General features: G+C 41.4%; 1 protein-coding gene across 5 annotated transcripts in view; it reads right to left on the bottom strand.

Moving 5' to 3' along the window:
• Nucleotides 1-2,217: 2,217 nt before the first annotated feature.
• The window catches only part of LOC135544404 (retinoic acid receptor RXR-alpha-A-like), a 156,863-nt gene continuing 145,898 nt past the window's right edge, over nucleotides 2,218-13,182 (bottom strand). For all 5 annotated transcript variants that reach the window (XM_064971981.1, XM_064971983.1, XM_064971982.1 and 2 more), the window contains 2 exons: nucleotides 8,462-8,567; nucleotides 2,218-2,550 (listed from right to left, as the gene is read on the bottom strand). In XM_064971981.1, coding sequence (XP_064828053.1) covers nucleotides 2,403-2,550; nucleotides 8,462-8,567 — 254 coding nt within the window. In that variant the 3' untranslated portion in view covers nucleotides 2,218-2,402. The remainder of the gene's footprint in view (nucleotides 2,551-8,461; nucleotides 8,568-13,182) is intronic.

A 13,182-nucleotide genomic window follows, 5' to 3' on the forward strand; every position in this document is an offset into this window, starting at 1 on the left:
TTTTCCTCACTGACAATTACCATTTAGACCAGATAAAAATACTGCTTAGACAGAATTGGCCTGAACACGGCAGTAATTTCTCTGTTTCCTGAATAGTTTGAAATAAGACCTAATGAAAATTCATCCACCTCACTAAAATACATGAACTAGATTTGGACTAAGGACTTGTCAATCAATCCTGCTGTGGTTATTGCTACTTATTCAATTGAGGTTTTGTCTGACCAAAGAGGAAAAATGAATATTGATAATGTCATGAAAAAGTGCCTTTTCTGATTAAATACTTGTACAAAATTCAAGTAATGTAGCAGTTGTGCATCTCTTCCACTAGGCGGAAGTCACAGCTCTCCTACAGCCACCAAGTTCCCTATTCTCGCTGGTCAACCCCTCCTCTGTTTTAGTCTCTCTAGCTCTCTCTCGTCTGCTATCATGTGGGGCTGATGAACTTGGTCCTGGAGCTCTGCTAGAGTTGATGGTTAATCCAAAGCAGTCTGCTGTCCTTCGGGACAGGGTTTAACCACCCCTTTATAATAACAACGAAACCGCACTATCTCTGGACAATCTTTGGAGAAATGCTTGATGCATAGTTATGCAGCAGCTGCAGCATAGAAAGAACAAAATGCGCAATATGGGCATATAGCAGATTTATACATAATGTTACATATTTAACATTTCAGTTTGACTTAAATGAAACTGGGTTGTCCAGAGAAGTGCAGGGTGTGGATTCCTCTGAGGGTGAGGGGAGGCTGGGCAGTGGAGCAGGCAAGGGTCTCTGTTTCTTCACCAGGCCTACATCCTCCTGTCAGAGTGGACGGTCTGGGCCAGAGTTTGCAATGGAGGAGCATGGGCTCCACAATCCAAATAAGAGAACATCTCACCATAAACATGACTGCATTGATGCAATTCTCCCATGAACTGTTTGACATGGGGCTGTTTGACATGGGGAGGGGGGGGGGTGTGTAGAGAACTGGGATGAAAACAGAGGTAATTGCAAATTTTGCAAAATATATATATATTTTTTTACAAATACCATCAATACTTTTGAAATATCCTGTACAGGTCAAAGGCCAATCTAAAGCTAGGTTACACTGTGAGGAACAGCATGCTTGGTTGCTGTGTGGCGGTTGATTATGGTGTGTTGCAATTCACAGAAGGAGCAGAAACGAATGGTCTCAGAGGTGGAGGGACACATGACATGACAAAGTCGTGGCATCACTTTAAAACGTTCAGTTGACAGTATTTCCCTACAAACCATTTGTCCTGTTCTTCGTAATTTTGCTGTCACCTTAACAGGAAGAAGGAACAATGCTTGTAGTGGAGCAATGAGAGCTTTCATCCGTCTGCTTTCCTTGCCTTCCTGTGCCAACCTTCCAGAGCACACAGCAATGCACATGTAGTATAGGGCTTATGTGAGGGTGAATCCAGATTCACACTGCCCCTAATGTCAGTACAGTACAACAGAATGAGTAGTGCCAGAGATAAGCTTTTTCAGGCCACATGAAGGTCACCCAGCTCTGGGCCTAAGAGGCCACACTGCAGGCGTTCACTCCAATCAGTCACTAAAGCTATCTGAGCCTCTGAAAACTGGACAGATGTAGCGACGTAGCATCCCTCCTCTCATGTTCACACAGTGCTAATAGAATAAGGAGACATGGAGAAGCGGCTGAGTTTGGGTTGAGGGACCTGAGTGGAGCACTGTTCATCTGCATGGTCCAACCTCTTGAGTCCTTCTCTCCCAAAACACATACAGTACACCTCAAAACAGACCCAACCGGACCTGACCGGATTAAACTCGACAGCACCTGAACGAATTGGACCGGACAAGACCTTGCCTCGTTCCTCCCCCCTGCAAACGGACCGATCTCCCTTAAGTTAGTCCTGAAAGTGAGACGCTTCCGAACAGAGCCAGGGACAGCCCATGCAGTCCCGGCTCTCTTCAACAAGTCCAAAACACGATTCTCCCAAAACCTACGCTGCTGATGAAACCGCCACAATTCAAAATACACCTGCAAACAGACCTACCTTCAACACCTGATCTTCTTGGTTGTTGTTTCACATCACAAAACAATGGTTCAAAACACTTCCTTTCCCCTTGGTCCGTTTCATCACTAGTCCATTGGTGTCTTTCAATTCATCTCATGAGTTCATATATATATATATATATATATATATATATATATATATATATATATATATATATATATATATATATATATACAGTGTATAAAACAGACCCATGGACATTGAACTTGTTTTTTGAAACACATCAAAGAGGGAGGACTTCTCTAGATCCAATGATGTCACATAATCTCTCGAGTGGGAGTGGTTTGCAGGACCACCCTCCGTATCCAGAGGGGTTAGAGGCGGAGGGGGCGAGGGGAACATGGGCGACGCCTCGCCTGCAGTTATGTCATTTGGTGGGGCGCCTCTAGCATCTCCATGAGGAAGGTGTCGATGGGCGTGTCCCCGATAAGCTTGAAAAAGAACAGGTGCTCCAGACACTTCAGACCAATGGAACGCAGGGCTGGTAACCGCAGCAACAGCTTGGCAAACCTAGCCCATCAAAGACACAATATAACTATGATTAATGTGACAGAAAATAAGAGGTTGTCTCATATGCTGAGGTACAGTGATTCATGAAAGGGATGCCCATGACAGAATTGAGACATCTGTCATATACTGTAGTCTACAGATACAATACAGAAAGCAGACAGTGCACTTTCAGCCAAACACACTGACAGAGGGGTAGGAAAAGAGAAGAAAGAGACATAGGTGGCACATGAATTTGAAGTCTGGGGATGTGGGATGATTTTCACCATAAAATGCACCTTCATAATAAAGCATTCTATGCCTCATCGCATTTGCAGACTGATGTAAGAGCCTACTAACGTTATTCCTAAAGTGATGAGTAGACTGAATAGTCATAATTTAGGCTAATAATAGAAGTCAATCACTGTTTGCAAGAAAGACCGTTCAATGCCTGGCTGAGTGTGTAGTGGCGTAGAGTAGGCTATATCAGATATATTTCTTCTCCTTCCCATGCATGGGAAAAATTGGGCCTTTTATAAACACGTCTCATGCAATTCTACTACACTGTTATATGACTGGAGATATTAGCAGAATCTTTTTAATCCTTTAACTGCCTCTTCTTGAAAAACATGATTTCACCTAAAATTCATATAAATAACAACTCAAATAAGAACTTCCAATTGTTATTTTATTTTCAACTTGATGTTTCTTTTGGAAATAATAGCTCTACCAAGCGGTTGAGAGATGAAAAGCAATACCATATTATATTACAAAACTTACTTTAAGTCTTCTGTAATGGCTTTTATTGGTAGGTAAGCATTGTTAAATGAGGACTGTTGTCAAATTTGAACAATTATGGTAAATGTGTATGTCCAAACATGAATATTCAATGACATTGAAATGAATGTGTTTTAAATTGGTGTATAGTGCAATGTTACTATTATAGGCATTATTTTATAGGCAAACTTAAGTCTGAATATTGATTAATTGACCCAATGGGCCATGAAATGTGGCTTAACCAATTTATGTTGAGTTGTCAACAATTCATTTATATTTTTCACCAAAATAAGTATTTTTAATTAAAAGGTTATTGACCCTATTTTAAGTCAAACATATTTTTTCCTGACATATCAACTGCCTGGTTGAGCAAATTATTTTCCAAATGATTGCTTTTGAGCATTTTTCCATTTGAACTATTTATCTTCAGATTCCTACTCTTCAGGGACTTTACTAACAGTAATGGTGCAGAATTAATCCCTCACACACTGAATTCCTGCCTTTAATCCCATATCTTTGGTGACTGATTTTGACTTATTTTACAGTGGGCAAAGAGTGCCACAACACAGTACCACAACTGCAGCAACCCAAAAGGATACACATTATGTTCATTATAATGCAGGAAGGCTGGATAAATTGACCCATCAAATTCAAGTCAAGATCATTTTTTCATTTCCACTTCTAAATCCATTGTCAAAATATTCTCTACCAGTCGGCTAAGAATACGGTTAAAGGATTAATACCACAAAAATGACAGTTGCCTGTTCTGCTGACATTGACAAACAGATCAATGAATAACAAAGTTGTCTGATCAATATAATAGGCCTACGAGAAGGGGAGACACAAATAGCCTACAATATGACGTCCATCTAGCCTGGAGAAGGAAGTTATTATCCAAAAACGAACTTTGAAGTGTCACTGATCCAACAATGATAAAGAGTGAATATTCACATTCACCGGATGGCTGATGCTCTCCGATGGTGCCAATAAGATATAGCCTACTGTTCACTCAATTGAGTTTAGAATTTGGATATCTAAATTACAGATTAGAGTATTTTCAATGTCTGCTCTATACAGCAATAGCCATTTACTTTACAAACTATGTTTCCTGCGTTTGTATTTTGAAATATTGTGATATGCCTGGCTGGGCCTATGCTTTTCACAGGCAGTCGCAATTCAACAATAACCTATTTGGCAGTGTTGTGTTTGAGACCACCTAAATAAAGCGAGACCGATTCAAGACCAAGACTGAAGCAAACTGAGTCAAAAAGAAGACAGCCGGGAGGGGGACAAGGGGTGTGATACCAAGTCAAGACCGAGACCAGAAAAATGCGAGTCCAATTCAAGACCACGATTGTTATTCTGTCAAATCACCACCATAATAAGAGTTTAAAATGTCCAGTATTTCTGTGTTCAGATTTCAGAACAACATGTGGATTCTTTAGACATTCAGAATAAATGCATGCTGAAGGAAAATAGAGCCACTCTATTACTAACCCAACACAGTGGGGGAGCAATGGGCCTTCTATGCCTTCAGAGAAGGGCTAAGGATTTATAAAATAATGATTATAATAACAAATTATGATAATTATATTATTATTTTCAATGATGTTCTGATTTAATCTTTAGTTTTTGTTGGAAAGGAAAGGGTAAACACTGAAGAGGAAATAAAGATCCAATCATGATTTTTCTTTGCTGTCTCTGGGGAGATAAATCTAGCTAGCTAAGTCAGCTATTGTCTAGGGCATCAGAAGCTCGATAAAGGCATCTGCCATTCAACTGTATTATGCAAAATTCTGGAGTGACAGTGGAATCAACCAATCACATTTTGACTTCGTGAGTGGGATCGTTTTTTACAAAAACGTATAGAAACTCTGCCTTCTTGAAGGCCAACAGATCAATGAGCAATAGCGAGCAGTAGTTTTCCCACGGTCTAGCTAGCTAGTTTTTGTTGTCGGCTAGTTTGCAGCGGCTGCAGCAGGCGTTATCAAAGAGGATGGTTGCTAATTTGTTAGCTTCTCCATTTAATGAATTTAGTTTTAAACAATCATCACCGGGTGAGTGGAATTGTGTTTTTATTGCAGCGTGTTTGCTGTTGTTAGCCATCTCTTTGAAAATACCTTATTGCATTTAGAGTGGAAATGACTACATTTTAGCAACAAGAAATCTTACAAAAAATCTGTTCATAAACACTCCCATAAAGAATATGACACAATTATCTGACAAGCGACCACTTAGATATGGTCATTTTTACATTTTCATACATTCTTAGATGTAACGAGTACGCTAGGAGTCGGGAAGCAAATACAGGGAGTGAATTTAATAAATAACAGAAAAAAACAAGACATACGAATAGCGTACAGACATAAAACACATGAACAGAATCAATAACGCCTCAGGAAAGAACCAAAGGGAGTGACAGATTTAGGGGAGGTAATCAGGAAGGTGATGGAGTCCAGGTGAGTCTTATGAGGCGCAGGTGCACGTAACGATGGTGACAGATGTGCGTAATAATGAGGAAAACGGGTGACAACGAGTGCCAGAGAGGGGGAGCGGGAGTAAACGTGACATTAGAATGTTTGGGAATTATTTATACTCGGGCAATTGTGAAAATTCTATAGCAATATAGAGTGGGAAAGTGGCTGTGCGTATGGACAATTAATAGACACTGCAGTAAATGAAAGTGAATAAAAACATCTGTCTCGGGCCCTCCCGAGCGGCGTAGTGGTCTGAGGCACTAGAGATCCTGGTTCGAGTCCAGACTCTGTCGCAACCGGTCGCGACCGGGAGACCATTAGGGTGGTGCGCAATTGGCCCAGCATCGTCTGGGTTAGGGGACGGTTTGGCCGGCAGGGATGTTCTTGTCCCATTGCGCTCTAGCGACTCCTGTGGCGGGCCGTGTGCAATGTATGCTGACACGGTTGCCAGGTGTATGGTGTTTCCTCTGACACATTGGTGCGGCTGGCTTCCGGGTTAAGCAGACACTGTCAAGAAGCAGCTTGGCTGTATTGACACAAATGAGAGAACACCTCACTCTGACCATTTTACTTGCCGTAACAGAGCTGGTTAGGCTGTTCTTGACTAACTATAACTTTTTTTTTTGCCAACGTTTACTGACACCAGTAATATTCAGCAGGTGTTACTCGTTCGTAAATTCATCAGTTGTTCTGCGCTCTGGCACACTCAGATGAGAGTCCTCTGAAATCGGAATAGATAGCCAGAGTGCATTTGCGAACACAAGAGATATGCTAACTGTATAATAGTCGTTTAAGTTATTGCTAACTAACCAAATGACACCTGCATCTCTGGCTGTGTAGCCACCAAAAAACGATATGAGGGGAAAGGTCAGTCACTCACCCTTCAATGGCATGACATGTCATCCTCCTAGCAGCTAGCCAGCTAACATTAGGTTCAGTGTTTTTAACTTGCTACATGAATATATAAATATATACTAGCCTGTTAGCCACGTTATGGCTGACTTGTGATCATTACTCTTGCTAGTTTGATTGTATTGACATTCCCAGCTTTAGTTAAATTCATCTGTATTTGTCCAGAATATTGAGTAATTGAAACTGAAACAGTGCATTCTGAATGGAGGCAGCAAACAATGTACCAGGCCTGCTGTGATTTACAACCTGATAGTAATATTTATTGGACTACCAAGAAATGTATTGGTGAATTATATTAATCATGTATTGAACTGCATCCATCTATTCTGCTAGCAGTACCTTAGTGTATGTCATGGAACGTTGAGTCAAATAGAACTTAGTTTTTTTTTAGCATAAACTGGGAATTTTATATTTTTATGGATATTAAGATTGTCTGTTTGTTTCATATCATCAAAGTAGTTAAATCGCTGTCAGTTCCACTTTAAACTTTAGGTCACTGGTTACTTTGTGTGCTAAACGTGAAATGTTTTTTTTTTGTTGCAATAGGAAGTAATAGTTGTACATTTCATTTAGGAAATGCTTAATGGTTGTGTTTTTGTATTCTTATGATTGGGACCTACTGGCTCATTACATTATGTTACAGTTTATGAACAGCTTATCCTTTAACACCATGCTGTGTGTGACTGCTTTCTTTCCACCAGCCCTCTGCAGTGGTGTAATGGTGCCTGGAGAAGTATACTGTCCTAAACGGCCCACCCAGTGAAAGAAAGGCACCCTATGTGAATAATCCTATGTTTCCATATGTATTTTTATTAAAATCACACTTATTTTTATTCAAGAAAAGACAAACATTTGATGGTCTAAGTCCACAACAATGCTTAAACCACATAAATCTGATTGGGTAGGCCTGTCGGGGCCTGGCTCCACAGTGGTTGGGTCTGTATCCACCCAGGCCCATCCATGTCTACGTCCTGATACAAACAGCGCATGATGACAAATGCGCATCAGAAATAGGATTCAAAAAATTCAATACCTGGTTTGCATACCCATTGTTGCCTTAGTTAGTATTTACTGGCAGATATCCTACGTTTAAACATCTTACCTACCCTACCAGCTACCGATGTCATTCTTCTGTGAGCTGCTCCATGCCACAACCAGCTGAGAGCTGCACACTCCTGCTGTCTGCAGATGATCCACTGAAACTTAGGCTGTGTGCGGCACGTGTGTGAACATATTTCACATGCTTTGCGATTGTGTAGGCTACTTTGTGCATGATTTCTCTGTTGTTCTACATAATTGATAAGTCATTTACCTCCACTACACTACTTTGATACGCATCAGTAGTGAGAAGTGAGTGTGCGCAATGCCCACCAAAGAAAAGGGGGTATGCAGTTTATACCAGCGTATACCCTCCGCTACACCACTGGCACTTTGTGTTTTACAAAAAGTGCACTCGCCAATACGCAAACATGTCTATAATAGATACGGCTGTTAAGATATTCATGTTTTAAGAAAGTTTGTATATTTGGCCTGGCGAAGCGGTTTTAATGCGCTAACTGAATTATTTTACTCCACTGGTCTCTGCTGGTCTCAGGATGTCCTCACTGTCTGAGACCGAGTCAAGACTGAGTACAAATTTATTGGACACCAAGACAAGACCAATACTCTCAATATGTAGTCTCGAGACCGGACTCGAGACCCTCTCCAGTACTACAACAATTTACATTAGGGGAAGCTTAGTTTATGGAGGGAGGTGCATGTAACTGTACCTGCCAGGCTGATCCGGGTATTTCTGTTTGCAGTAGGCCTCCAGAGAGGCGTAGACCTTCTCTCTCAAAGCCTCCACCTCGCCTGGGTTTGACAAGCCTTTAGAATCTGAGGAGAGACACACAGCACTGCATCAGACAACCAGTCACAGGATATCATAATGTGGATTTATGCATGTCTGTACACGTACAGCTTTGTGTGTACATTCAAGCATGTGTGTTTATGTGTGTGTGTGTGTTATATATAATATGCCTTTGTGTCTGTGGCTGTACATGTAGACGAGATACAGGGAGTGTTATTGGGAAACAGCAGTGGACAAGCTGGCTGCCCCTAAGACCTGCATGCTACCATCATAAGCCATTAACACTATCAAATGACATGTAATCTACCCTACGGGTTTTTGTCTCATATACATATGCAGGGTAATTCTCCCCATTACACAGCCTGGATGAGGCAACACATGTAGGTTATGTATATGACCTTGTGTTTTCCACTCTGGCAAGAGGTTGGATAACCCTACATTCAGAGGCAATTTGCAGTAGAACTTTTTCTTTGCTTTGGCTATTTTTTATAAAAAGTGTTTCTTTCCTTCAAACATTTTATTTTCATTTTCAATACATATCGACAAATTTACATACATATCGACAAAGCATCTCAGAAAAAGTCCTAGGAATCCTGTTAAAGCCTGTTTAAAGACAACAACAAAAAACTGCCAGCTTTTAGGATGATGTTACACTGCACAGACAAACTCTGATCTAGAAGTAAAATCAACTCATACATTTTGCATTTACATTTTAGTAATTTAACAGACGCTCTTATTCAGAGCAACTTACAGTTAGTGCAAATGTCTTAAGATAGCTAGATGAGACAACACATCACAATCATATCAAGTACATTTTCCCTCAACTAAGTTTTTATCAGCAAAATCAGTGCAAGTAGCAAAAGACAAGTGGCCTTCTTTTTTTTTACCAGGATGCGTGAGAGTTATTTAAGATACTCTTCAGAGGTAATAAAAGTTGCGTCATTAAAGTTGATCTCCGCTGGTAATCACGACGGTTTGAGGTACCGCACAGGAAAGATAGTGATGAAGCTCATTGACATTGTAGCAAATGGTGAGGAATAACCAATCGCGATGAGGCATGGCCAGGTGTGATTTCTACAGTACGCTTCAGACAACCACATTTAAAGTTATTGTAAATCAAATGTTGCATTGATAAAACAAATGATAGAATTTTCATCTGACACGATCACTTTGCCTACTCTTAATTATTGCCTAATATGTTGGCATGCATAACCACATATATATCGTTTTTGGTTTGTATTTTAGCCCCAATTTCGATCTTGTCTCATCGCTGCAACTCCCAGATGGGCAGCAAAGGTTGAGTCACGCGTCCTCTGAAACATGACCCGCCAAATCGAGCTTCTTAGCGCTTGCCCACTTAACCCGAAACCAGCTGCACCAATGTGTCAGAAGAAACACCATCCAACTGATGACAGAGATCAGCCTGCAGGCACCCGGCCCGCCACAATGAGTCGCTAGAGCGCAATGAGACAAGTAAAGCACCCCGACCAAACCCTCCCCTAACCCGGGCGATGCTGGGACAATTGTGTGCCGCCCTACAGGACTCCCGATCACGGCCGGCTGTGATACAGCCTGGGATTGAACCCAGGGCTGTAATGATACCTCCAGCACTGTGACGCAGTGCCTCAGACCGCTGTGCCACTCAGGAGGCCCCGCGTAACATATACAGTGCCTTGCGAAAGTATTCGGCCCCCTTGAACTTTGCGACCTTTTGCCACATTTCAGGCTTCAAAAATAAAGATATAAAACTGTATTTTTTTGTGAAGAATCAACAACAAGTGGGACACAATCATGAAGTGGAACGACATTTATTGGATATTTCAAACTTTTTTAACAAATCAAAAACTGAAAAATTGGGCGTGCAAAATTATTCAGCCCCCTTAAGTTAATACTTTGTAGCGCCACCTTTTGCTGCGATTACAGCTGTAAGTTGCTTGGGGTATGTCTCTATCAGTTTTGCACATCGAAAGACTGAAATTTTTCCCATTCCTCCTTGCAAAACAGCTCGAGCTCAGTGAGGTTGGAGGAGAGCATTTGTGAACAGCAATTTTCAGTTCTTTCTACAGATTCTCGATTGGATTAAGGTCTGGACTTTGACTTGGCCATTCTAACACCTGGATATGTTTATTTTTGAACCATTCCATGGTAGATTTTGCTTTATGTTTTGGATCATTGTCTTGTTGGAAGACAAATCTCCGTCACAGTTTCAGGTCTTTTGCAGACTCCATCAGGTTTTCTTCCAGAATGGTCCTGTATTTGGCTAAATCCATCTTCCCATCAATTTTAACCATCTTCCCTGTCCCTGCTGAAGAAAAGCATGCCCAAACCATGATGCTGCCTGCCACCACCATGTTTGACAGTGGGGATGGTGTGTTCAGAGTGATGAGCTGTGTTGCTTTTACGCCAAACATAACATTTTGCATTGTTGCCAAAAAGTTCAATTTTGGTTTCATCTGACCAGAGCACCTTCTTCCACATGTTTGGTGTGTCTCCCAGGTGGCTTGTGGCAAACTTTAAACAACACTTTTTATGGATATCTTTAAGAAATGGCTTTCTTCTTGCCACTCTTCCATAAAGGCCAGATTTGTGCAATATACGACTGATTGTTGTCCTATGGACAGAGTCTCCCACCTCAGCTGTAGATCTCTGCAGTTCATCCAGAGTGATCATGAGCCTCTTGGCTGCATCTCTGATCAGTCTTCTCCTTGTATGAGCTGAAAGTTTAGAGGGACGGCCAGGTCTTGGTAGATTTGCAGTGGTCTGATACTCCTTCCATTTCAATATTATCGCTTGCACAGTGCTCCTTGGGATGTTTAAAGCTTGGGAAATCTTTTTGTATCCAAATCCGGCTTTAAACTTCTTCACAACAGTATCTCGGACCTGCCTGGTGTGTTCCTTGTTCTTCATGATGCTCTCTGCGCTTTTAACGGACCTCTGAGACTATCACAGTGCAGGTGCATTTATACGGAGACTTGATTACACACAGGTGGATTGTATTTATCATCATTAGTCATTTAGGTCAACATTGGATCATTCAGAGATCCTCACTGAACTTCTGGAGAGAGTTTGCTGCACTGAAAGTAAAGGGGCTGAATAATTTTGCACGCCCAATTTTTCAGTTTTTGATTTGTTAAAAAAGTTTGAAATATCCAATAAATGTCGTTCCACTTCATGATTGTGTCCCACTTGTTGTTGATTCTACACAAAAAAATACAGTTTTATATCTTTATGTTTGAAGCCTGAAATGTGGCAAAAGGTCGCAAAGTTCAAGGGGGCCGAATACTTTCGCAAGGAACTGTATATTTTTTTTTAACCAATTCTGATGGTTGTTAATAGAGGATTTTCTTTTTACAAATATTACTGTTTTAACAGCTTTGGCATCAAGTCACTTGCCGATAATGTTGAACACAATCAAAGTTAACATAATCCCCTAGATGCCTTCAATTGCCCAATTTATAGGCATGTGTAGGCATCTTTTTTAAATAACATAATGCTGATGTAAATAAATAATACAGTAATTAAATAATACAAAGAAAGGTATGTTTATTCATTAGCCTACTGGTTAGACGTATTTAGGCATGGATAGATACTGTTGCATGTAGGTCTAGATTATTAATTGATTGAAATCAAAAATCATAAATATCAAAAAAAATAAATATCAAAACATTCTATCAACAACTCGAAAGCAATTGCATGTGGCTCAGGAACCACTGACTCTGCATTTTTCTATCAAGACACCTGCTGTTTAGCATCATGAGGTCTCCTTAACTGTCGACTACGTGGGACTAAACATGCTTCATGCATAGCTTTTATTTTTACCCATAAGAGTAGGAGTAAAACGTCTCTATTCACAGAATTTACAACAAATGTTCTACTCCTAGACACTTTATGCATACAGGCATAAAGTGTCCTGATTTAAAAAGTGCCCTGATTCAAAATATTATGCAACACATTTCTGGGTCTGATTGGTTACCACTGAGCAAGTATTTGTATTAAAGGAAACTGAAAAGGCCTGAATACAGCAATACTCTCATCTCAGTGTGGGAAAGGACTCAGTCCCTCTGAATCCCAGCATTCCCCATCTCTGTGAGATGCCCCTAATTAGGGGAAAGTAGGCTGTGATGTGCTCCAGAGCCAGGGCTATAACAGAGTGACCCAGGAGCACAGAGGAGCAGTCTGTCCTGGGAGAATGAGGCCCGGCGGCACGTTCCCACACTGCTCTTTGTCTCCGGGGCCACGGCACAGACTCATTAAAGACAGGGAGCATGTCTGGTGCCAGCTGGGCATTGCTTGTGCGGGCACTCAGCATGGTAATGAAGTTACCCCTGGCCTGTACCATAGAGCAGAGGGCTAGCAGACGGCTAGCGCAGGGCTAACAGAGGGATGGCAGAGGGCTAGCGGAGGGCTAGCAGAGGGCTAACAGAGGGCTAGCAGAGCAGAGGGGGGTCCACCCTATGTTCTCTTTCACCCCTATGTTCCCTGGGCCCTAAGGTCCCTCAACCTGTGTTCCCTCAGCCCTGTGATCTATGATCCCTGTGATCTATGATCCCTGGGACCTATGTTCCCTCAATATATGTTACCTCAGCCCTATGTCCCCTCACACGTCTGTTCCCTGCACCCTTTATTCCCTCAGGCCTATGT

Source organism: Oncorhynchus masou, chromosome 8 (genome assembly GCF_036934945.1).
Source record: "Oncorhynchus masou masou isolate Uvic2021 chromosome 8, UVic_Omas_1.1, whole genome shotgun sequence".
In the NCBI taxonomy this organism is placed as follows: Eukaryota; Metazoa; Chordata; class Actinopteri; order Salmoniformes; family Salmonidae; genus Oncorhynchus; species Oncorhynchus masou.